The sequence below is a fragment of the Triturus cristatus genome, chromosome 1_2, assembly GCF_964204655.1.
Source record: "Triturus cristatus chromosome 1_2, aTriCri1.1, whole genome shotgun sequence".
Taxonomy (NCBI): domain Eukaryota; kingdom Metazoa; phylum Chordata; class Amphibia; order Caudata; family Salamandridae; genus Triturus; species Triturus cristatus.
This window is the reverse complement of record NC_140580.1, coordinates 522,010,386-522,035,430: the sequence shown is the minus strand read 5'-3', so window position 1 is coordinate 522,035,430 and position 25,045 is coordinate 522,010,386. Positions and strand designations below refer to the sequence as shown.

Genomic DNA, 25,045 nt, shown 5'->3' with positions numbered 1-25,045 from the left:
CTTAGTTATGGAAGGCTTCTCTTTAGATGGTTTCTGCTCCGAGGTCTTCGGTGCCGTGGTCTTATCCGGCTGCTTCGGTGCCGAGGGGTCCTTTGGCGGTTTCAGTGCAGATTGTTTTTCCGGTGCCGACGGAGGGGGACGCGGCATCTCGGGAGACTTAGCTTTTGGTGCTGAAGATGGTTTTTCGGGACCGGGTGGCTGGCTCGAGTCGGAGCCGGAAGGCGTTTGTTTTTCCTTCGGAGCCAGGCCCGGAGGCGGGGCGCTCGAAGTCTTTGTTCGGTGTGGACCTGAGCCCGAAGGCGAAGGTGTCACCGAAATCTTTGGTATGGGCTTGGGTGGGACAGGGGTCTCGGTACTTGCGTCTCGTTGAGCCGGGGTGATGTCATCTTCGGCGTCGGAGTCGTCTGTTTCGGAGACTAGAACCTGTTCTTCTTGTTCTGGTTCCGGAAGGCTATCGGGACCTAGATGGAAGAGGTCTGGAATGGAACCTGTGCCTCGGGACATCTCGTGGTGGACAGCCTGATGATCCCAGATGGTCTTCTTGGACTTGAAGGCTAGACAAGCCTCACAGTCGTCCTCTCGATGTTCTGGAGAGAGGCACAGATTACAAACAGGATGGAGGTCCGAGTGTGGGAATTTATCACCACACTGGGGACATTTCTTAAAGGGAGTCCGTTCCGTCGACGCCTGTCGTTACCGGCGCGGGTAGGCTCAGCGGCTCGCGTCGAAGTTTGCAGGCGTCGAAGTTTTTTTAAAAGTTGTTGTCGAGGGTGCGCGTTGAAAGGTACGCAATCGACACAACACTGTCGGTTAGCTGTGATTGCGCCTCGAAAGGGGGTTCGATAACGACACCGACCCGGAGCGCAGCAAGTCACATCCAAACCCGATGGCGGAAAAAAACAATCTAAGGATGGAGTCTATGCCCATGCGCACTGTCGACCGAAGGAGGAGTCACCAGCCTCGTGACTATAAACACTTCTTCGACAGAAACAACATGCAAACATCCGAGCCCAACACCAGATGGCGATCTATGCAAAAGTGTATAATCTACAGCTCATATGCCTCGAACTTATATTTCTGGCATGCCAGGCAGAACATGTCAAGGAAAGAGAAAGCTCAACGTTATAAGAGAAAAAGGTGTCTTTATTACCCAGAAAGGCCACAATAATAACAGTCTTTGCTAGTTGTTCAAAGAGATATAAAATACTGGATGTGTTCAAATGTGTCCAACAGAGGACGATATTTGTTTTTTTTTTTTAAACTATACATTCTTGTGAAAAAAGACTTTTTAAACTCCTATTTACAGTAGCACAACAGTTTTAGATAAAATCAATGCTGTGAAATCATAGTTGCACTTATATCAACAGAAGGGATACTGGAGTAATAAATAGGACACCACAAAATTAGCACAATGGAAGATTTGATATTAGGAGAGCGGGTATGGTTGTTGGCAGCTATTTCCTGTGTACTCTATTCACAGCAGGGCAAGAAGAAAAAAAACGACTGTGATGAGAACAGATTTGAAATTAACATGGGGGAGAGGTGGGATAGTTAGGAGCATTCAGGGTTCACCTGTTAAAGGCACCCATGTGTTCTGGGTCTCCTTTCTGCAGGTTAGTGTCATTTGCAAAATGTGTCTTGTGGTCAAGTGCTAGGAAGCATCCTTTACACACTAGTTCTTAATGCTAAAATAATGTCAATAAACAAGACAATTTTCCATTATACCCTTTGCTTATCAAGGATGCCATTTTCTAGTTTGGAAGCAATTTCCATTGGTTCATGGTAGATTTGGCCAAAAATAGATCATTCAATAGCACCTCATTCCTTGGACCGGCTCCTACCTTCCCACGACCCCATCTTGCTCGCATTACCTTTTAAACTCCTCAACTTGTCAATACAATTTTTGTTGCAGACTCCTTGCCATTAATACTGTTTTGGCAACCAGTAAAGATAATTAGAGTAACTCATGGGAAATAGCAAGTCGAGGCTAGATTTGTTCAGCGCTATTAGAAAGATCACAAATTCATACCTCTCATTTTTTTTTAAAGGCAAAATAATTGTAACAATAAAAAAAGATATGCAATTTCTTACATCATACTCTTAAAAAAATAACACAAATCATCTGTCGGCTCACAAATTCTATCACAATGTAACCCATTGCAAATCTCTCAGTCACACACGGGAACTAAAAGCATGAGGATTGCCGGTCTTTAGTCAATTCACTTGGTTCCAAGAAATACCAATGGAACGCTACAGTGGATAAAATGGTCAGGTACAACTTTGTTCTAGAGGCCTAGGAACTGCCACTTCAGCAGCGCCTATTAGCGTCATGAACAGAGATGCTTATGCCACCGTTGTCTTCTACTGTTGTTGGGTGGGCCTTAATACTGTCACAATGAGTGTCTTCCACTGCCAATTAATCTTCATCGTTCATCATTTCAGTTCAAGTTTGTTTTTGCATTTGTCTCACTTCTTGCTCAAGTGGGAGAGCTCTTCTCCAGAAGCTTAGCAAAAATCATATCCATTTACTGGCGTATGAAACCACTGCATGAGAGCCAAGAAGTGACACAGGCTGTCCTCCTTCCAACACTGAAAGGGATGTGATCGGCATGTCAAGCCCTTGGCATCTAGAGATACCTTTCCCAGATTCACCACAAACAAGCCCTGGCGTGGGTCAAAGCTTGCAGTGGCAACCTACAGGTGCTTGTCTTTATTTTATTGTCAAGTACAGATCACGTATATTCCGACTTTCGGATGTAGCTGGATGGCACATAGCCTTGCCGTCCATTAAGTTCCGCTAACCACCACTCATTGTTTCCCGTCAAATCTTCAAATTCCAAGATCCTTAGCTTCTGATTGGCCGTAATGCTCAGCTCGTTTGAACATCGGGCTTCAAAAGCATAAACAGCATAATAAACCTGCAGAGTAAGGAATGAAAAAAATATTAATTTTCTTGCAATAGCCACGAAAATTACATACAATTTAAGGGGAACTTTAGCAAGTAACAGGCATTCCCAGAATAAAGCCAGAATATTCTTTCATTAACACAATCTGTATGTCTCAAAGTATGACCAAATGGAAGGAAAATGTTACGTACCCTGTGCATCTGTTCATAGTGTGCAGTGATCTAGATTCACAATCTCTGCTTGCCCCTGCCATCTAGTGTCTAGGCTTGGAGGTTTGCATGTTGTTTGTCTTTGAAGTGTTTTGAGCCATGAGGTATAGTTCGAGTCCTCCCTTAGTTGGTCATGCGCATGTACGCTATCTCTATGTTGGATTTTTTCCACAGAGTGGGAGAGTAGTATGGAGTGGTGAGCAAACTCAGTATGGTGCACAGCTACATTGTAAATGAAGCTAGTTAATAAAAGATGAGATCTGTGTTGAGAGCCACACGATTCCAGGGAAGATGGTGGGCGCATGTGAATCTACAGTACTGCACAGAAGTAGATGCTTAAAGGGTAAGTAATATTTTCCATTCGTAACATGTTGCTGTAGATACACACGCTCTATATAGCCTCTAAAGCAGTACCCCCTACAAATAGTGGCTAGCTTGTGGAGGATTGAGACGTCTGAAATGAGGTCCTTCAAACTGTCTGGCCAACCATTGTCTGCTGTCTGGCTAGGATATCTGCACAATAATATTCAGTGAATGTGTGTGTGGTTGACTAAGTGGCTGCTCTAGATAGGTCAGCTGTGAGAATATTCCCCAGAAAGGCCATGGTTGTGGTATTCTTGTGTGTAGAGTATGCCCTAAGTAAGACAGGGAGGGCTCTTATAGCTTTACGGTAGCACACTTGTATGCACTTGACTCTTCGCATGTCTGCTTTAGATATGGGTTCTCCCTTGTGAGGTTTGGCAAAGGCTACAAACAATTGGTCCGCCTGGCAAAAGGGCTTGATTCTATCAATGTAGTACATGAGAGTGTGTTTGACATCTAAGATGTGGGAGGGTTCTCTCTACTAGTCTGGTTGTGGAAAAAATACTGGGGGGGTCTATGGGTTGGTTGACATGAAAAGGGGAGGTCACCTTATGAAAGAGCTTAGGGTTAGTTCTAACATGTTTTGTCCCCAATGTTACTTCGATACTTTTACAATGGTTGGGGATCTTAATCTGCATTTTGATGATACCTGTGTAGCAGCTATGACTTTGGCTGCAGATTTGGAGGGTTTGCAGCTCTGTCAACGTGTTTCCTCCCCTACACACACTTGGAACATCCTTGATCCTATTTTTTCAAATTTGGCTGGTATGGTGACTGATCACCCTATTCCACTTACTTGGTCTGTCCATTTTGCCAACCCTTTTTTGGTCTCTTATGAGAAAGCGTCTATCAGTCATGCACCCACTTGTGCAGCACGGGGTGGGCCAAAGATACCCCTCCTAAATTTTCTGGTGCTCTGTCCTCTAGCCACCCTGTTCTGGATAGCTGTACTGACATAGCTGACTCACAAGTGAATAAGCTAATTAATGGAGCATTATATCAAAAAGCTCTGGCAGAGAACAAGATCTTTTGCAGACAAAAACCATTGGCTGGCTGGTTTGATGAGGATCTGCTAGTATTAAAAAAGTGTAGGTGCCTTTGGCGCAGACCATATGATCCAGCTTGTAAAATAGATTATATGGCAGAGCTTAAAACTTACCATTGTCATATAAAGAAATCCAGTTAAGACTTCTACACTAATAAAATTCAGTCCGCTCAAAACTCGTCCCACAAATATTTTGGCTATTGTGAAGTCACTGTCTTCATTACCTGTAGTCTCATCTTCTACTTCGCCATCAGAGGTGGGCTAATGCCTTAGCCCATTTCTTCTCTCAAAAGGTGGATAGGATATATGCCTCCTTCCCTGCGAAAGCTAGAGATGCCTCTTGTTTAAGTGCTTAGTTCGACTGTTCGAAGGATAGAGCTAAGCTGCTGAATTTCAAGCCCATTGAGCCTGAGGAACTGACGTGCTACAAGCTTCGGTGAAGTCAGGTTCTCCACTGGATCCAGCATCCACGTCCATTTTGAGGTGAGGTGCAAATGTGGTCCACAGTATTAGGTGAGCTGATTGACAGCTCCCTGGCCTCTGGCCGGGTGCCTCAGTGATTAAAGTATGCTGTAGTGGTTCCACTCCTTAACAAAAGCTTTGCTGGATCCCATCCAGCCAGAAAACTATTGTCCGGTTTCGCTGCTACCACTCTTCTCCAAGATTACAGAGATGTTTAATAATAAGCAGCTTTCAAGCTCTATTGAGAGTAATGACCTGCTTCCGGGAACTCCATCAGGCTTTCGGCCCTCATACAGTACTGAGGCAGCCTTGTTGCTGGCCAGAGTCAATCCATCAGATTGTGGGCGCGGGTTATTCTATGGCACTGGCACTATTACTGTTGGACCTCAGTGCCGCTTTGACCCAGAACATCCTGATTGAAATACTCTGGAACTGTGGTGTGGGCCATAAAGCGTTGAGCTTGTTTGCTTCTTTTCTGATGGGATGCGCCTGTCAGGTGTCGCAAAAACCTTATCAGTACTTCCACTGAAGCAAGGAGTGCCGCAGGGCTACTCCCAGAGTCCAACCTTGTTTAATGTGTACGTCCACCAGCTGGGTGAGGTCATTGAAGGCTGTGGGTTTACCATTATGTCATATGCGGATGACACGCAGCTTATCACGCTGTCACAGAATTCCTCCCACATAGCTTCCTATTCATGCCTTTGCCTTGCAGGGGTCACTACGTGATTGATTCAAATTGTCTCAAGCTTAATGCTGGGAAGAACGAGGTCCTGACCTCGGGCAATCATTCAAACATCCAGTCCACTGCTTGGTGGCCTAATGAGTTGGGCCCATTACACGTACCCAAACCCAGGGCCAGGAATCTTGTCATTTGGTCTGATGAAAAACTGTCTTTTGACAGCAAAAACAACTGCAGTGGTAGGAAAATGCTTTGGACTGTACAAGAAAATACTGTGCCTCCTGCCAGTGTCACACAGGGGCGGATTAAGAGACTCCAAAGAGTGCAGAACTCTGCTATACTTCTCCTATTGAATCTGCCAAAGCGGGCGTCTACCGGGGCTGCACCTATGAAGCAGAGATCCTCTTTCAGAGCCTAGTGCTATTGTTAGAAGGTATTCGCCGGCAAAGGTCCATTGTATCTTCAATGCTTTTTGTCAGACCATATGTCTATTGAGGAATTTAAGATAATCAGGGGCCTTGTTGGCCATTGCTTCTAAAGTAAAGAAAGCGCACGCCTAGGTGGTAGCTCTTTCAGTTATTGAGAACCTAAACTGTGAAATTCTCTTTCCCTAGTGGTTCGTCAGCCCTAGTCAGAATATCTTTTCAGGAAAAGACTTTAAACTTTTTTTTTAAAGTTATGGATTTACGGGGGTTTAACAACTGCACTTAGGCTGGTGGAGGCCTGTACCTAGTGCTGGGAAACCTCAAATGAGGTAGCTTTGCGCTTTAGAAGTTGCATTAATTTTATTAGTATTTTTAATATTATTGCAACCCTATCTTTGTGAATATAAATGAAGGGTTCCTATAGTGTGAGGACTTGTAACTCACTAATGGGTCTAAGAGACGTTATGGCCACGTTGAAAGCTACTTTCCAGGAAAGGGACAAGATAGGGAAATTGTCAGGGCTCATTGGAATGAGTCTGGTAAGGACTATATTCATATTCCACACCAGGGCATGGAAAACTCTAGAAGGAAAACCCCTTTTGAGGCCTTTCATGAAGACTTTAATGATGAGTATATGGAAGAGGGAGGAATGTTCTCCGTTTTGAATGTAGGCTGATATGGTTATTACATGCATCGGTATGGAGGTGTAGGCTAGGCCTGACTTTTGGAAATGAAGCAGGTAGCAGAAGATATCCGGGATTGTAGATTTTAGAAGGTCCAGGTGTTAGCAGATGCAGTAGGGAACAAATATTTTCCACTTTGCTGCACAGCAGAATCATGTGGTAGGTTTGAGGGACCCTCGGAAGATGTCCAGGCATGCCTGTGGAAGACGTAGGCAGCAAAACTCTAAGTTCTCAGGGATGAAATCTCTAGATTGAGCTGTCTGATCTGACCCTGGTTATGAGAAGAAGGTCTGGCCTGTTTGGGAGCTTCTTGTGGGGTCTGATTCAAATCTCAAGGAGTGCTGAGTATCAGAGCTCTCTGGCCCCGTTGCAGTCTATGAGGATTAGAGTCTGTGATGACTGCTGCCTCTTTCATACCACTAATGAAAGGAGAGGAAGAGGCACAAAAACGTAAGCAAAGATTCCTAACGAGTTCATCTATAGTGCATTGCCCATGGACTGTGGATGTGGCTACCTGGACCGAAGGTTGGGCATTTTTGGGGGTGGTAAATAGGTCTATTTGTGGAGTGCCCCAGCATCGAATGTACTGGTGCAGGATTTGTGAGTGCAGTTCCCCCTCATGGACTTGTTGATGCTTCCTGCTGAGGAGGTCTGTGACAACGCTGTCCACCCCCAGAAGGTACACTGTCATGAGGAGGATGTGGCAACAGAGGGCCCAATGCCAGGCGTTCTGTTTCAACAAAAAGAGGTTTACAGAATGCGCGACATCCTTTTTTGCATGAGGTACATGGCGGTCATGTTGTCCGTCCCGATGGAGAGGACTACTTTGCCCTGAATGAGCAGAAGGGAGGCTTTGATGGAAAGATAAAAGACAAAGAACTCAAGATAGTGGATGGTTGAGATGCACCCCCAACCGCTTGAGAGCCGTCCGTGGTAAAGTTAACCTACGGAATAGGGTCCAAGAAAAGCCTCCCAGCAACAGATTGTTGTTGTTCCACTACTGCAGAAAGCAATGTGCACTGGTGTTCACCAACACTAGCTCCTCCATTTGATCCTCTGCTTGTGACCACTTCGCTGAAAGGCATTGCTGTGGAAGGCGCATGTGTAGCCAGGCTTAGGGTACTATGGCAATGCAGGAGGCCATCACGCCTAGAAGGATCATAAGAGTTCTGACTGTGAGATGACTATTTGGCTGAAAAATAGTTAAGAGCTGCTGGAAGGTCAAGACCTCTTTGGGCTGGGGTAGGCTTTGCCTGTGACTGTGTTCAGTACTGCCCCTAAGAGGACTAGATTAAGAGAGATGGCATATGAGACTTGGTAGCATTTATAGTGAACCCGAGCTATGGAGAAATGGGGGAAGAGGAGTCGGCGTTTTGAGATGGAGGCTCCTTTCCTGGATCTGCCCTTGTCCCTCTAGGCACCCCTGGTGTGCCATTGTGGTGTCTAATGGTGGTAAGAATGCGGCAGCCTCCGTTAGGAGGGAGTAGGATCCAGAGAGGTAGCTTTGGGACTGGCTTTATACTATTGTCTCTGAAAGGAGCTTCTAGAGGATGAAGTCTGGACAGCACCCATGGCTTTGGTGGGATCAGTGTCCTTGATCTTTTCCAACATTTGAACAACCAAAGAGATGTTCACTATCGAAAGGCTGGTTGAGCAGATGTTGTAGGAATTGGAGTGTAAAGCCCGAGATATGGAGCCATGCATGACATCTGATAAGGATGTTAGTGTGGAACCCTTGAGATGCCATGTTGGGAGCGTCTAGGGCGCAGCAGATAGTGGCACTGGAGATGGTCTTTACTTCTGCGCCTTACTCCCGTTTCATCTTTTCGAACTCCTCTAGTAGATTCTCAACTAGTTCCTGCATCTTGTCCCATTGAGTCCTGCCATACTATGAGAGGAAGTTGAAGAAGCTGGCTATCCTCCAGTGAGTGGTGGCTCCTATAGCTACCCTCTTGTCAGAAGCATCCAGCTTCTTGCTCTTCTGGTCAGGTTGGTGAAATTCCACTGTGGTCTGAGCAGAAGCCAGGTTGCATGCAGTATGGGCTACCAGGGAGTTGGGAGGGAGGGGGCCCCTGACGTAGGCTGGGTCATTGGGGGAGCACTTACAATTTGTTTGGATCCCTGATGTTACCAGTCACCTTGACAGATTTGAAGGTGTCTGTGGTTGATTTTAACATGAAGAGCAACTGTAATCTTTTTGACCTACACAATGTCTCCACCCTCTTGGAGGAAATGCATAGCCACCTTGTAGAAGGTGGCTGCCATTTTTATCACCTCATAGTAAGAGGTGGTTTTGTCTGGTGGAGAAATGCCATTACCAGATAGCTATCCAGATTTGGATCTTCGCAGAGGGCACCAGGTCAAACAGTGATCATAAGGGTAAGTGGGATGGGAAGTGCCGTCTTCCCCAGAGGAAGAGTGTAGGACACCCTCTTGCGAATGTGGAGGTGGGGATTTAGGTAGTAAAGGTGGAGGAGGTCCTAGAGGACAAGAGAGGGGGAGCTTGTGCCCCTGTCCTTGGGTCTTTTATGCATGGAAGCTAGTAGGGGCTCCAAAGTAAGCTCTTCCTTGAAGGTTAGTATCCTCTTCAGAGGCAAAGTCTCCATAGGCTTGGTTTGAGGTAGCTTTGCTGTTTTTACCCATTAGGAGGTGTATGAATAGTCTTTTCTGCTTCCCATCCAGCTCCTCCTGGAGCCACTTGAAGGATGGACTGCCAAGAGTCATCTAAGCCTACCATTAAAGGACTATTCAGCACAAAGGGGGTGTCGATGCAGATGGCGTTTTGGTGCTGATGACAGATTCCAGCACCAGCATCAAAATTGTCGTTTTCCTCGAAGGGGCTGAAGTCTTGTGGAGTATATTTGAGGTCAATGACAGAGTCAATGCACAAGGGCAAGAGTGTTGCGGGCTAAAGGGCCTTTGTCACACAGGGGTGGTGCTCTGCCTCAACGTGGGGGCCTTTGAAGGCCCTCGTGTTTTTTTTATTTACTGATGCAAACCATACTCATGGTCTTAGCTGAGATCTTTCGGGATTGGAGGGCGTCGAGGTGAGGAAAACCTCCTCAACTTCTTCCTCTGGATCGGAGGAAAAGGAAGCGTCTAGGTTAGGCGATGGCTGGTGGGGCGGAATGCCCAAAAGGACGGTTTGTACACATCGGGCGAGAGACGTTCCCCAAAGATTATCAGGGCGTCAGAGGTTTGTTGCTGCATCCTCTAGTGTGCCCATCTTCTCTATTGACACCGAACACTTTTCTTCTAGCGAAAGATAAGGCAGGCAACAAAGACAACAAAGGAACATACCCCCGCTCCCCCCACCCTGAGTTATGGGTTTTAATTCACCTGTTTGGCCCAAACAAGAGCATGGGACACTCGAACTCTGAGCCCTGACACTACAAATCCGAACCCAATAACATTTAAAAAAAAAACATTTAACAGAATCAGTGCAGACGCACATTGGCAACTAAGGGAGGAGTCCGACTATACCTCGTGACTCAAAACATTTCTTTGAAGACAAAAAAACTCTAACAACATCCAAGGTGGCAGGAGTATGCAGAGCATATGTAGCTTCAATACATACTACAAACATAATATTCTAATAAAAAGCAGTGGCGACCACTTTCAAGAGATGCTGTCCTCCCTGAATGTACACAAAACACACATCAATCTTCTTGTATAATTCCTGTTTTTAAACTTGCAGACTGGTCACAGGGACAATAGCCTTGCAGGACTTCCTCGGTCCTTCCGGCAGCATTAAAGATAGATGCTTTATGTTTTTTAAACGCTGGCACCCACAGAATCTAAATACTTCTCTTCCACAGAAGACAATATTTATCATTTTACGGAATACTAATTATAATATAAGCTACCAGATTTCTAATTTTTACACAAATACACAGACTGGTTCTAATTACAGAAACATGGAAATTGGGTCTTTGAGATTCACAGTTTTGTCAAATCAGGAATGTCAGACTAGTGGCTGTGCAAATCTTACAGCTTAGTTAAAAAAAACACAAGGAATTCACATTTTTAATGAAACTTGAATAGCTGCAGATGTGCATGTATTACAATGCTAATGCTTCAGAATGAGTGAGTGTGTTTACAGCATTAAAACCTGGCAGGGATCGAAGTGAGTGTACATAGATCAGGTGAACAAAGGGAGCTACTAGTTGCATTTTTCACAAAAGTGTGGTTAAATACCAATAAAATAAGCCATGTTTGGCTGAGAGAGTTGCAATGTGTTGCATTGTGATGACATTTGTGAGCTGGCAGATGATTTTTTAAAGCGTATGATGTAGATCATGGGTACTCACAAACATTTGCCCAAGGGCCACAGAATACGGTCTGTGGTGTGATCGAGGGCCGCACTGATGCCTGCAGGGTGGCGGTAGGGGGTCAGGGATTGTGCAAGGAGGTATTAAAAACATGTTAAATAAAGTGGCAAGCATGTATTTATAGGTTAATAAATGCTTGCACATTTATTTTAAAACATTTCTGAATATTAGTGCTCAGCAACGAAACAGCAGCTGGTGATGCTGTTCAGCAGGGGGGCCGCATGTAAAGGTCAAGTGGCCCCCAAGTGGCCACCGGGCCGTACTTTGAGTATCAGTGATATAGATGAATATATAATGGAAAGTCAAAAAATATTTATCGGCTTGCCTTCAGTTCCAATTAAGTAAAAGGTGGGGCAATCGCATTTTCTTTTTCTGACCTTCTATCATCTATCGCGTACATAGCCTTGAAGGTTTATTATACGTAACTATTTTCAATTTAATATTGTCTCTGCTGGAACTTTGCCAAACATGTAATGGGGGCCCTGGGGATGAGGCTCCTGGGCTAATAGCGGCTTGGGAAGAGGGGCCAGGCGCCCCCTCCCCATTATCAAAGAAGGATCCCAGGGGTTGGATCCCCAGGGCTACTAGAGGCTTGGTGAGAGAAGCCATGCACCCACTCCCCTTTTTTAAACCAAAGGTCCACAGAGTTGTGCATAGCGTATGTGCGATTTATAGGCACCTTAGGGCACGAGTTATAGCAACTAAAAGAACTAGAACTGGTTAATCTCATTTTGTTTTGGTTAAATTGTTACACTGGCACTGACATTTTCACCTAATTATGTTACTTGAGCCTTTGGTTTTTTCAATGAAAATATAGATATATTCATTGAAAGAAAAAAAAAAAAGATTACCGGGACGTTATAATTAGTAAACAGAATTAAAAAAAAAACCTTAGAAATTCACTCACAAAAAAAAATAAAAAGGTTACAGGGATGTTACAGTTAGGTTCACATTTGACACCCATAAAACCAAAGAAACTCAGTAGTTATAGTTGGAGTTATCTCAAGTAACAATAACTCTTGCCCTACAGTCACTATAACTCGCTCCCCACCATGCAGAGTTTTCCCATCAATAATTTTACAGCAAATGTTGCAGAGATTATCAATGATGTCATAGAAGATTTTATAAGTGTTTTAAAATGTAGGGTAATTAGCAGTGCATGGACAGGGCGAGAATTATAGTTACTTGAGATAAGTCTAACTAAAACTGCTGAATTTCTATGGTTTTGTGTGTGTAAAATGAGAACCTATAACACCAGTGTAACCTTTCAAGTTAAAAAAAAAAATCTATTTACTAACTGTAACACCCCTGTAACCTTTTTTTTTTTTTGTGACTTTCTCTTTCTTTTTTTAACGTAAAGCAATACTTAATTACCATACATTAATTTGGCCAGACCATGCACTGCTGTCAGCTGTGCTCACCCGGGGTTAGGCCACAGGGCTTGGCATTCAGCCAGGGCCTGTGAACAAACCCCAAAGGCAGCCACCAACTGGGAGGGGTAGGGGGGGCGGGGGACACACACCCTCCTCCCGGTCTGATTTTGGCCCCAAAGACTATTTCACCCAGGGCCCCCACTTTTTTTCTTTAAGTGAGTGGGGTATGTTGTCCCCTCTCCAAGCTGCATTTGGCCTTGGGGACCCTATCCACTGGGAGCCATTGTTTAAATTATGGTGGAGGGGGACATTCAGCCCCCTCCTCCCTGGGCCATTTTCTGTCCCAAGGCCCCGATTTCCCGGGGCCCTCCATATTAACAAGGGGAGAGGGACACACAGCCCTCCTTCCCAGGCTGATATTGGTCCCGGGGACCCAATCCCCCGGGCCTGGCCAATAAAGATTGGGTGCCCTGGATCCCACATCCAGGGCACCCAATTCACCATTGTTGGGAGCCACGGGGAGCCCCAATGCCCCCACGGCCCAGCTAAAAAAGATGCTCCCTGGGAACCCAGTGGGCGGTAACATTTTTGATGCCTTCGCCTGTTGGGAGTGAACTTACAGTTTGCTCTCGCTTGGCAGAAGCTTGCGGGCAGGAAAACCTATGGCCAGTGGCTGGGCACCCCGGGGAATAGCTGAGCCGGCCCTGGGATATGGGATCCCCATGGCCATTAATGGCTTCAGGAGGGGGGCTGCGCTGCCCTTCTCCCTTTTCCATTGCATGCCTGGCCCTTTGGGGTCCCAGGGGCCACACGGCCTCCTCCCTATTCCATAATTCGGCCGGGCCCCAGGGGATAGGGACCCTGGGTCGAAATCATCCAGGAGGGTGACCACACGCCTCACTGACTCGTTTTCACTATCATCTGGGCCCCAGGGTGCCAGTTATAAAGTAACAACAGGAGACCACGTTTGCTTTTTTTTTTCCTGGTTGAAATGCTGTCAGACAATCGGATCATATTTTGAGATCTGTCAGATCCGCGGAGGGTTTGCGTCCATAGATCTCTATATTTCTTTTTCTTTAATAACTCCAACATTACTCAACAGTTTTTCACCAAATTACAAAAAGCACTCTTTCTGGACCAAGAACTAGCTTTCTGCCAAATTTGGCGTGATTCCGTTCAGCGATTTGGGCTGTAGTTGTGTTCAAATTCCTATGGGAAATTGCAAGGGGAAATTTTCGTGAAGATTCGTAAAACAATGCCAAAGTTATTCCCAAGACAAAAACGATTAGCCTATGGAAACTAGGTCATATAGGCCGTTATGGACAAAGCATTTCCACTTTGTTGCATGATATGTACACATAGCAGGCTTGCGTGCCCCTTGGTCGATTACCATACACTTCTCATGTAGTTTGAGATACCGAAACTGTAGTATTTCAGATGCCAAACTGCAAGGTTGCATTCCCGGAGGTTTGGATGTGTCAGCTGTCCCTCATGTGTTGAAAGACCTGCCCTGATGGGAAGTTTTCTGTGTGGAAGGGCTGACATTTCTAGAAGTACTGATAACTAGAGCTATTGGCCCACGTTGGTGCCACTAGAACGCATGTCAGATATTTGTTTGAGTTTCTTCACTACATGTGGAAGCAGAGGTAGCGGAGAAACAGCCCAAGCCAAATGCCTTTGCCAAAATTCATGCAACGTGTGCTGCCCGTGCACTGTGGGTGTGGTTAACTGGAGGTGAAGCGTAGCTATTTTTCTCTTCTACAGTGGTGAACAGATCAGTTGAGGTAATTCCCAATTTGTGGAAGTAGTGCTGAAGTGGGGATTCATTTCCCATTTGTGTACTTGTTGATGCATCCTGCTTAGCAGGCCAGCAAAGTCCTTGTCCACACCCCTACAAATACTCAGCTAAGAATTGTATCTAATTTGGTAATGGCCCACTTACCAATCTTTTCAGCTAAGGCCAACAGCAGAGCCAAGTGAACACCCTTCTTGTTTTTTAATATAATACCTAGTGATCAAGCTGGCTGTCTTGACTAGGACAGATTTTTTTCATACGAGAACGTACAATGCGCTGAGAGCCAACTGTTTTTCTGTCAGACTGAGAAAACTGATGTGGTATTTTCTTCTAAATGACCGGACGAGCTCTGTGGTAATGGTCACCAGTGGCTTAAGATACGGTCTGCCTAGTTTCAGGTTTTTGCCATTCCACTAAAAAAGCCTGTGCTGAACTATGGCCTCTACACATAATAGATCTTCCCATTGACCCATCACTTCTGACCACTATTTGGCCAGGTACTCCTGGAGTGGCTGCATATGCAGACGTGTATTTGGTATTTAGGCTGCAAAGATGGCCATCATCCCCACTTTTCATTACTGTGCTCCCAGTTACTGTATTGTTTGCCTGACAAAGAGGTAGCAGGCTTTGAAATGCCATGACCTTTTCCTGGTTTGGTTAGGTTTTGAATATAATAGAGTTTAGTAATGCTCCTAGAAACAGATGGATTGAGATGGTCTTATTGGTATTCACTGTGAAATCTTAATTTGTGCAAGAGTGACACTGCTGCCGGAGTGTGTTCTAGGCACTGTTGTTGGCCGACGCTCTTTATCAGCAAATCACTGAGATGTATAAACATGTGAATTACATTGGGCAAAGATGTGCTCCAAGCACCGCTAGACACATTGAACAGACGCTTGGAGAGCTGATAGAACCTAAAATTGGCTATGTGGTCCTCTTTATGTAATCATCGCAGTTCCACAATGTCCTCCTTCAAAGTTACTGTGGAACTGCGATGGTCCCATGAAGAGGAATCAATAGGAGATTTATTCAGCCGTTACAAGGTTTCATTCATGGCCTTACCCTAAAAGTGTAGGTTGCCAACTGCTTACATAAATTAATAAGGGATTACGTTTATGGTCTGGGTGGCTGAACAAGGGATATCTGTGGACACAGTGTTATGGTTTTCACCAAGAAATCACCAAACAATACACCTTATTAAAAAGCACTGTTGTGCACTGTGTAATTGACACAAAACTATAGAAAGTCTAGCACACTATCAACAACAATTCCACCTTGCCAGCATGACATTCTTAAATACGTGCCCTCAGACTATGTTGCCAGTCCAGGAGACTACAAGCAAATTTACGTATTCTAACTATTGGAAGAGTTCTGTTCAGAAGAGTCACTTGAAAAATTGTTCACTATTCTCACTCCAGGCACCCTCAAGCTGCTTAACACACCCGTCCTACATGGCATATGGTGAAAACGTATTAAGTAGGAATTCTCGAAGTAACCCACTGAACGCATTTGTTTCCTCTGACAAAAATTTTTTTCTAACGTAGTACTTAAAGCTAAACAACAAGAAATATTCAATTGTAAATATACAAATTTGTCTGAAAAAAAGCAGACGTGCAAGATTTTGTGACAGAAAACATCAACCATGGTCCATACCCACTAAACATGCTACTATCTTGTTAATGGAGATCACCTCAAAAGAAGTTTCACAGCGTATTAGGAACACTAGACTGGAAGTAAATGTTTACCTGGTTGCCTTCAGACTCACTGCTGTCTTGCTCAGAATCTTGCTCTACTAGAGAAGGAGATATCCTATGAGATGATTTTGGGGGTTCTACACTTCGTCCCTTTTCCAACTTCTTCCGTGTTGTAGTGTTATTCACAGCATCTTGTGGACTACAGCGGCGAATATTTGATGATTGCACATCTGCAACAATTGTTCTCTCCCGAGCATCCCACTGGTTGGCCAGAGTAGGACAATCTGTGTCTTTGGGCCGTTTGTATGAGTTCGCTTGAGATGCATCTGCTTGATTGAGGACTGCTGTTGACGAACTATCTGTATTAGACTTCTGCGGATTTGCTGTCGAAAAGGTTACAGATGGGTTATTTGCATTAAATGTCAAAGTGTTATTGCTGTTCTGCCTTGACAGAATGGGGGACGAGCCACCATAACCAGATTCAGTAGAGGAGTGGCTTCCAACAGAAACATCAGAGTGACTTTGGCGAGGATTATATGGTTTTAGAAATGAGCTGTATACGAAACCTTTGGATGCTGTGGAGATAAGACACTAAATGTTAGCATAACAAACATAGACCAATATGAAAATACTCTTAAGGAATACAAATGCCATTAGTGATCTTAACCAAAGATTGGAAAGGAAATGAGGCAATGAACTTTAAAACCTCTAAAAAATACATTGAAAAGTCAGACACAAAATCTTGACATATGTTTGTCATTGTTAGGGCAAATGTGAATGTTGAATCTTTAATCTTTTAGCATGATGCATAAAGTTAATAAAACAAACGTAGGTCTGAGAAGGTCTCCATGGTCTCTCACCTCCATTGTCAATGAGCCAGCGATTCTGGCTGCCCATTGGGTCTTGCTGTTTGATTACACCAACAATGTCACCCTCCAGCAATGAGACGTCCAATTCCTGTGCCGCATTGAAGTTCCGTTCTGCTTGAAATAGTTTCTCTGGCGGATATTTAGCCAGGAGGGCAACTCTATGCTTGTCTGACTGCATTGTGTAGTTTGGCTGCAAGTAAATTCAAAAGATGTAGTAAGAGGCTCATCCGACAAAATGTAATGTATTTAACAGAAGTGCCCCAAAACTGATTAAATAGAATAACATGTTATAGACATTATCCTTTCTCACTGTTATCACTTGCCAATCCCAAGCTGTAAACGGAGAAGGTTGGGGAGGGGGGCAAGAGAGGGGAGGGGGGCAAGAGAGGTGGGGGAGGGGTTGAGATTTAGTGGGGGGCCCTGCTGGCAACCTCCAGCTGTGCATAGCCAAAAGCCATGCACACTGGGGAAGTTAGCTGAACAGGATTACAAAAAATACCCAAAATTCACTTATATTTAGGTATGGTAATAAGATCTTCCCTTACCTTAAAAAAAACACGAAAATTCCCAAAGGTTAAAGTAAAGGAATAGTCAGGTGTTTAAATGAGATAAAAACTAGCAAAAAAAATATAGCTGTTATAATTTACCGAGCTATTATATGCCCTCCCACCATGCACTGCTTATGATTTCACATATTACATCACTCATGACATGTTAAATTATATAACTGATGATATCACAGATGACATCACGAGTGAGAAGATTGCTACAACAACCTGCTTTTTTTCCCCAACTTCCATTTTTATGAGCTATGAGTCCACAGCAAACTCACTCGACATGCAATACCCACGGTAGGCACCCAAAATCAGCTTAAAACCGAAGGCTATAAATTAAAACGGGCAAACAGTTCAGCTGCCAGTCCTTCTGTTCAAGTGGAAACGAAGGAGTCGGACAAGCAGTAAGCTCCAACACAGTAAGTTTATTGGCTATCTTCGCAAGACGGGAATCCCAGCCTGCTGCCTCCGGCAACTGCGTCTCCGAGAATGCCGTCCGTCCCTGGAATTCCCAAGAGAATTCCAAAACGCTATGACAGCCCGCGAGACGCAGCAGCAAAGAAACACCAGGTAAGAAACACATCATAACACCTTCCTCATATTTAGAGCCATAAGAGTGACTTCTTATTGAATACAAAAGTCTGCCAAAATCTGCTAATACGTTCAATGGATTAAAAATATATATATATTGTTTAAACATTATGATGCATAGGTTAAGTTTCCCATGTAAAATATGCCCAGAAGTGTAAATGTATTTACATACCACTTATGATAATCGAAAAGGAATTGTTAAAAATTACAATCGGAGGGAGTAAATAAGGCCCTAGTTTTAGGTACTATGATCACTTGCCGCTCAATGTGTTTTAGCTAAATGCTCTAGCCTCATGAAGGCATTTCAATGCCATGCTGGCGCATTACAAATCCTATTCAAAATACCAAGCTGTTCCCTATTTTGTAAACAAGGAAACTTAACAAAAAAATCATTATGAAGTGAAACTCAATTTAAAACAAGCCACATTACAGAACCTTATTCTGCACTATCATAAACAATAAATAACAAAACCTGAGGGGGAGGTGAGGGATTAAATATACTTACTGGGCCCAGGATGGTTTTCCTCACAGGCTGAGACTGTGACTGGCGTTCCACACTCTTTCGCTCAAAGGGTTTCCTGATGGCTGCAATAACCTCTGGGAAGAAGGTGAAGACCTGGAGCTGTTGTAGAACGCGGTTGTGTTCCTCTTGGAATACAGCAATGAGGTTCCCTTCGCTGCCAGCAACTCCAAGCAGCTGTAACCCGAGAGGTAATGAATGTTATAAAAAGAATACCAACAGCAAAGTACAAAGAATACCCGAGAAAGCTTAGCAGGGTGCACCGCAACAATATTCCACATGCACAAGCAACAATTAAGTAAGATATTGTTTTGCTAAGGAATCTGTTATTCTAACTTAATATTGTTATGCTGCAAATCTCCAACTTGTGTGGTATGTCAGGGCTGTAGTCTTATGTAACTGGTTGCAGGTCAAAGTGTGCATGCACAGTAGAAAGAAAGCAGAACTGAAAAAGGGCCTCTACTAGACATCGTCATAAGTGTGGTGTCACTTTTCCAAGTAACTTTAACAGGATTATACACCTTGTGCAATTTGGAAACATCTGTTGTATGTTTTTAAAACTGCACTACGAAATCACATCCTCTGCTACTGCTTATATTACATTTACTTTCAGGGTGAATGAGTGAGGTACCTGTGCAAACAAAATAAAAGGAACAGAAAGTGGGCGTAAGCACAGAACTTCTGAACAGAAGTACCCTTGTTTAAAACAATTACCAAATAGTAATTTATTTATAATATAGGCCAGGATTCGTTTATTAGAAAAGTAGACCTGTACAGCTTCAAATGTTATCATTATGCATTTGACTCTAAAATAATTCACGGCTTTAAAACTTTAGGTGAAAGCAAATACGATACAAGGCATGGGCGAAGTGGGCTATTGCGAAAGGCCCCACCTTTCACTGACATCAAACCCCCCAACCTGCGGCAAAGTGAACTTTCTCTCTAGCACATTCTGTGTATTTTTACATCTTAATGTTTAACGTATAATACAGCTATAAATATAAAAATTGTTCTTACTATTATTTCCCTGCCAAATATAAAAATTGTTCTTACTATTATTTCCCTGCCACTTAAAATTTTAACCAGTCACTGATGCAGTCCACTGTCATCTTAAGGATTTTGGGAGCCCAGGGCAAGTAATATTTTGGGTGCCTCGATTACATTTTATTACCCACCCATTTTTTGCTAATTCAAGCCTTGTGTTGCCCCATAGTCACATGATGCTGAGCTGCCACTGGCGCCGAAGATCGAACCATGAGCCCCTTGTTCTGGAGTTAGGCGCTCTGGCCGCTGTGCCACACCTCTCCCCTACACTAGGGTAGACTTGAATGCATGACAATTTTTTGTGACTATTTAACAGTCAACTCACCAACAGCAGAGGTTTTAGTTCCTCCATTGCAAGCCTCACAAAGTTACTGTGTGCTTCCGCATACCCTCGTACGCAGCTGACAAAGAGTTCTTTGGCATAGCGATGAAATTTGGGCAGCTCATCTAAAAGCTGGGCATTCAGAGCTTCATAGTTATTCCTTGCCGACTGCAACTCCTCCAAGGTCCGTTTGTCCTTCAGCTTCTCTGAACGCTCGGTGCAGTTGTGGAAATCCAAGAGCTTATCAAATCGCTTCTGGACCAGTTTGTGAGGCCCAGCGAACATTGTAAGCAGCTGGTTGAGGGGTGTAATGACCAGTTTGTCCGTTCTTGCTTTCTAAAGGGCACACAAAGTACAAAATTTACTATCAATATAGACTACTAAAGACTCCACGCAGCTAAAACACTTTAGGTGAATACAATATCATTCTGTAAGACTTTTTGTAACAAGCCAGAGGGAAGATCAAACACAAAATAGAAAGACTATCAGATGCAACTATGCTGCATCAACCGCAAATGTGCATCTGAAAACATCAAATAACGACAAAATAGAGAAAAATTACTCCGCGTTTAAACTCGGTCATTCACTTCCACCGCATAGTAACGTTACATTATAAGACTACTTTGTTGATACAAACTGTGATGATGCACAGTAGTAATAGGGCGCACTAATGACGCAGAGGACGTCACTGACGCCATCTGACCTCTTTCTACAAAATCAAGTTTACATTGATACTATTGAGATGATGACAAAAGCATTTGTATAGCACAGATGTGCTCTAGCATCTCTGGGATGATCGCGGGTTCAGCGCTACTGATCAAATGTCTAAACAAAAATCAGAGACTTACAAAGTCAGTGAACAACTTCTCACTGATGCGACGGTGCACTTCCTGCAACAATTCCAGGTCACTGCTTCCTTTGCTTCCCTTATCCACGAAGAGGTTCCTCATACTCTCTGCAGCCACCACTTTAACACATGCAGATTCCTAAATTTAGGACAGAATTTATTAACCGAGTCTTATATAACCTTTCAGAGCAACATATCACAAAACTGCATCTGTAGTACATGAATGTAAACTCAATGGAAACATACTCAAAACAATATTATGTGAAATGGACCCATTGATGCAGTGACTTAACCCACTCACATCAATCTTAATTTTGGATGCAAATTTCTCCACAAAATGAAGAATAAAAAGAACTAGTGCTCCGAGTTCCAGTACTAGTAGCACCAGTTGAACCAGCACTTGTGGTAACCCAATTTGCAGAGAAGACTTTTGTTTGAGAGCTATTCCCTATGACCTAATAATATTGTAAATCTTTCCATTCAGGCAACTGCAATTGATGCCCCCGGGAGCAAACCAATATTTATTTACCAGGCTCAAAATGAGGAACTAAATACAGTTTTGTTATATCCTCAGTATTACATTTACATGTAAACCAGCCTAGGTCCTCCTAGCTGTTCAGCCAGAGTGAGAGATGGTAACGGAATGTTGGTGTGACTGTGATACGTGGAATGCCTGGGTGCCTGTGTGGATGAGTGGTGACAGAGATGGGCTGAGCAGCTAGGCAGGCTGCTCCTGGTGGGGCTGGTACTTGACCAGAGCTGGCTGGGGTTACGATTGTTATCACTTGGACATGGATCTAATAAAGAAGACTTGGAAACTCAACATGGCTACCTGTGTCATCTGGTGCAGGATACAACATTATTTTGGCAACGAGCGGAACTGGACCCAAGCGTACTTAAGGATAGTACAGAAACTAAGAGACTAAAAAGAAACTACAGTAACCAGCGAAACTACAAGAAACTAAAGCAACTACATCAAGCAGAATGGAGTTCCAAATAAGCCAGCCCCACCAGTGTCCTTGTCAACGGACGGCCCCACCCACTAGTGTCATTACCAACGGACACTACAGCCTGGATATACTCCTCAGGATCTTCAAAAAAGGTCTCAGGGAGTTGGATGTGTAGTAAAACTACGGCCACATGGAGGTGTTCCAGCCACAGCGTTTTATTTTACAATAGGATTCAGTGAGTTGGTGGAGTAGTTACACTACAGCCTATTCTGGTGTTCCAGCCACATCGTTAAAAGGAACCTCTGGGGATGAAGTCACAACATGCTCAAGGTTGAAATTTGAACTAAAGTGGGTACATCTACCGGCTACAACGTGCCTCTGTGCAGCAGGGTGCCTAAGGAAGTGAGGGTTCTGCATCTGGCATGTAGATGTGTGCGCAAGAAGAGAGGTGCCAGATTATTGTTTTTACGAAGCGCTTAAGGATTTTGGTGGTGAGAAAGGTACTTTTTGCTTCGTTTGTATCGGGCAAATAGTTGACATGTGAGAGGTTAACTGCAGCTTTTATTATTCAATGGTGAGAGCACATGCTGTTTTAGCCTACGCAAATTAAATGAATGAAATGTTTTGGCTGAAGTTTGGTGCCAGTTGCTGGATTTGTCCAACAAAGCTCAAATTCAATTTGGACATGCGTCCAGAGGAGCTGTGCAAATGCCCGTTTAACCGCCATGCACCATTTAAAAACAAACTGAGGCACGAGCCATTTGCTGCACGCGCTCGCTTACCTTCCCTGTGGTATCGCGCGTTAGTCTCCATGGCACCGTGGTTATGTCCTGGAGCCACCCGGCATGACGTCGTCAACGTTCCGCCATTTTGAGGTTGGCTGCTACCTCAGTTGGTCTCCCTAGTGAATCTTGTTAACTTTGCCAATCACGTGTGGTGTTCACAGTTGTGTGATCATCCTTGGGTTGTCGCGAGCTTCAGGAGCTAGCCGCAAGCTTATTAAGCATTGGGACCATAGTGGTGCCTCAACACGTCGTGGGATTCGTTTTCATGATGTTCCGTTCGACATGTGTATCTATTTGCTACAGCTTCAGTAAACCACAGGTACTTTGTTCTATGTTCTTTGTGTGCTTATTCTTGACGCTTATGGTGCACACAGTCGAGAAGCCAAGGGGAAAAATATTTTGGTTGAAGCTGCTACTTGTAGGGACTATTTCTGGCTCTCAGTGTTCAGGATCAGTTGTACGTTTACATTTTCGGCTTTACATCTTGACACATCTGAACAATTGAGAAAAGTTCTCAGATGAACAGTTGAGTGAAGCTTGTTTTTGTGAAAGTAAAAACAGTCTGCGCTGGCTAATCGTGGGACCATCCTCACCTGTAGCCTTGCTGCGCCAAAATGTGGTTTCAGTGTTCTTAAGAACTAAAGTCTATGCAAAATGTTTATAGTGTCTCAGCAACTCCACATTTATGCACCTTGAGTTTTGTTTTCTCGGATGCATTGGTACCCTTACGCAAGGGAGGTCTGTGTCAAGTTCATATCGGGTGAGATGTTGCTCGTCGGCGTGGGGCACAGTTCACTAGTGTTCTACAGTTAATCGATTTGTATTATCTATGGTACTGTTTTGTTTGTAGTGATGCCATAGTCTTGGTTTATTTACGTATGGGACGTCCTAGTCTCCTAGTGGGTGGACATCACATTTGATCCCTTACAAAAGGGATAGGTTACATATTGCACGCAGTACTAAGGTACAACCCTACTTAGGGTGTGTGTTATGAGTGCTTTTCCCTTACACAGTTTCCATGGGTCACTGTCCCATATATTTGTTAGTTCTCTGGCACTTGAGATTGGTGTCGCGGGGTGTTTTACGTTTTGCGTCACTCCACATATCTTCATCGGGATTAGTTGCGGGGTGTGTTACCCTTTGCTCCTTTCTATTTTATGTTTATTGAGATTGGTGTTGCGGGGCGTTTTACCCTTTGCCTTACAGTACATAATTTTACAGTTTATGTTAGAGTATTACAATTTGAACTTGAACCTCTAAAAGCTTACGCTTCAAAATGTTTTGATATTTTTCATGGGGGATATTGATGCTCATATTTTTTTATGTCGTCTTTTGCCCATCTTTTCTTGATTTGTACTGTTCACTCTCTTGTGATGTTTTGCTTTAAGTTGCATCCCTGAGTTCCGAACATTACCGCTTTCTTGTGCATAGTTCTCTCCTTTAGTATTGTTACTTTTGTTTTTATTTAAAGGCAAGGGATAATTTTATATCCTCAGTATTACATTTACATGTAAACTAGCCTAGGTCCTCCTAGCTGCTAAGCCAGAGTGAGAGATGGTAACGGAATGTTGGGGTGACTGTGATGCGTGGAATGCCTGGGTGCCTGTGTGGATGAGTGGTGACAGTTCGAGATGGGCTGAGCAGCTAGGCAGGCTGCTCCTGGTGGGGCTGGTACTTGACCAGAGCTGGCTCGGGTTAAGATTGTTATCACTTGGACATGGATCTAATAAAGAAGACTTGGAAACTCAACATCGCTACCTGTGTCATCTGGTGCAGGATACAACAAGTTTCTAAACTGGAAGGGCCTAGATTAGCAGTACAATGCACAATCGGCCTTCATACTGAAGCACCAATGATGAGCAGATGGTAAAGTAGTAAAATAGTAGGCTTCGTTTTATACCATAGTAGAAATCAAGAGGCAAGCACTAGATGACATACCAAGGAGCATTTACACTATCAGAGTTAAATATATCCAGTTTCCTATCTTGAATGGTACAGTGCTACAGACCGGATGGGCATCGAAGCTAAAGGTTAAGGCTGGCCCTTCACCCTGCAGCATTGCCTTGGGAAGTATAAAACCCAGTTGAGTCACACAAATCCTAACTTCCAGGTAGCATTTTTAAGGATGATGGCCCTGAATAGCTCAAATAAACAACAATAGGTGTGTCACTATATGCATCATACATGACAAGTATTCTGATGCCTTTTGAGGCTTGATGGTTAATAGACACGCTTTTTAATACATTTAATGTAATACATTTAATAGATCATTACACAAAACATTCTTGAACACGTAACAATCTATTCATTAGCTTCGGAGCGGAGGAGGTTGAATTTGTTTGCATTCTGTACTTACCACAAAGGTGGGCCACATTAACTCAAGCCTGCCCTCATCGTATTCAGCTAGTAAGCCCTAGTTCAGATTTCGACCATTTCACAGAGGCGTTAACAGGAATCCTTTCCTGCAATTTTGATTGGTTAATAGAACTATTTAGATTTCCTTTCAAACATGTCTGCCATGTGAAAAGCTTCACCCCATTTAGGACCTAGAGTTCAAGCCTGCACTGTGAGTGCGAGTGAAGACTTCTCCAGCACTCA

At 43.9% G+C, this 25,045-nt stretch overlaps 1 protein-coding gene across 4 annotated transcripts in view; it reads right to left on the bottom strand.

The window, feature by feature from the left end:
- Positions 1-1,122: 1,122 nt before the first annotated feature.
- The window catches only part of DNMBP (dynamin binding protein), a 483,425-nt gene continuing 459,502 nt past the window's right edge, over positions 1,123-25,045 (bottom strand). For all 4 annotated transcript variants that reach the window (XM_085606286.1, XM_085606284.1, XM_085606291.1 and 1 more), the window contains 6 exons: positions 20,714-20,851; positions 19,869-20,201; positions 18,485-18,676; positions 16,826-17,024; positions 16,017-16,540; positions 1,123-2,918 (listed from right to left, as the gene is read on the bottom strand). In XM_085606286.1, coding sequence (XP_085462412.1) covers positions 2,733-2,918; positions 16,017-16,540; positions 16,826-17,024; positions 18,485-18,676; positions 19,869-20,201; positions 20,714-20,851 — 1,572 coding nt within the window. In that variant the 3' untranslated portion in view covers positions 1,123-2,732. The remainder of the gene's footprint in view (positions 2,919-16,016; positions 16,541-16,825; positions 17,025-18,484; positions 18,677-19,868; positions 20,202-20,713; positions 20,852-25,045) is intronic.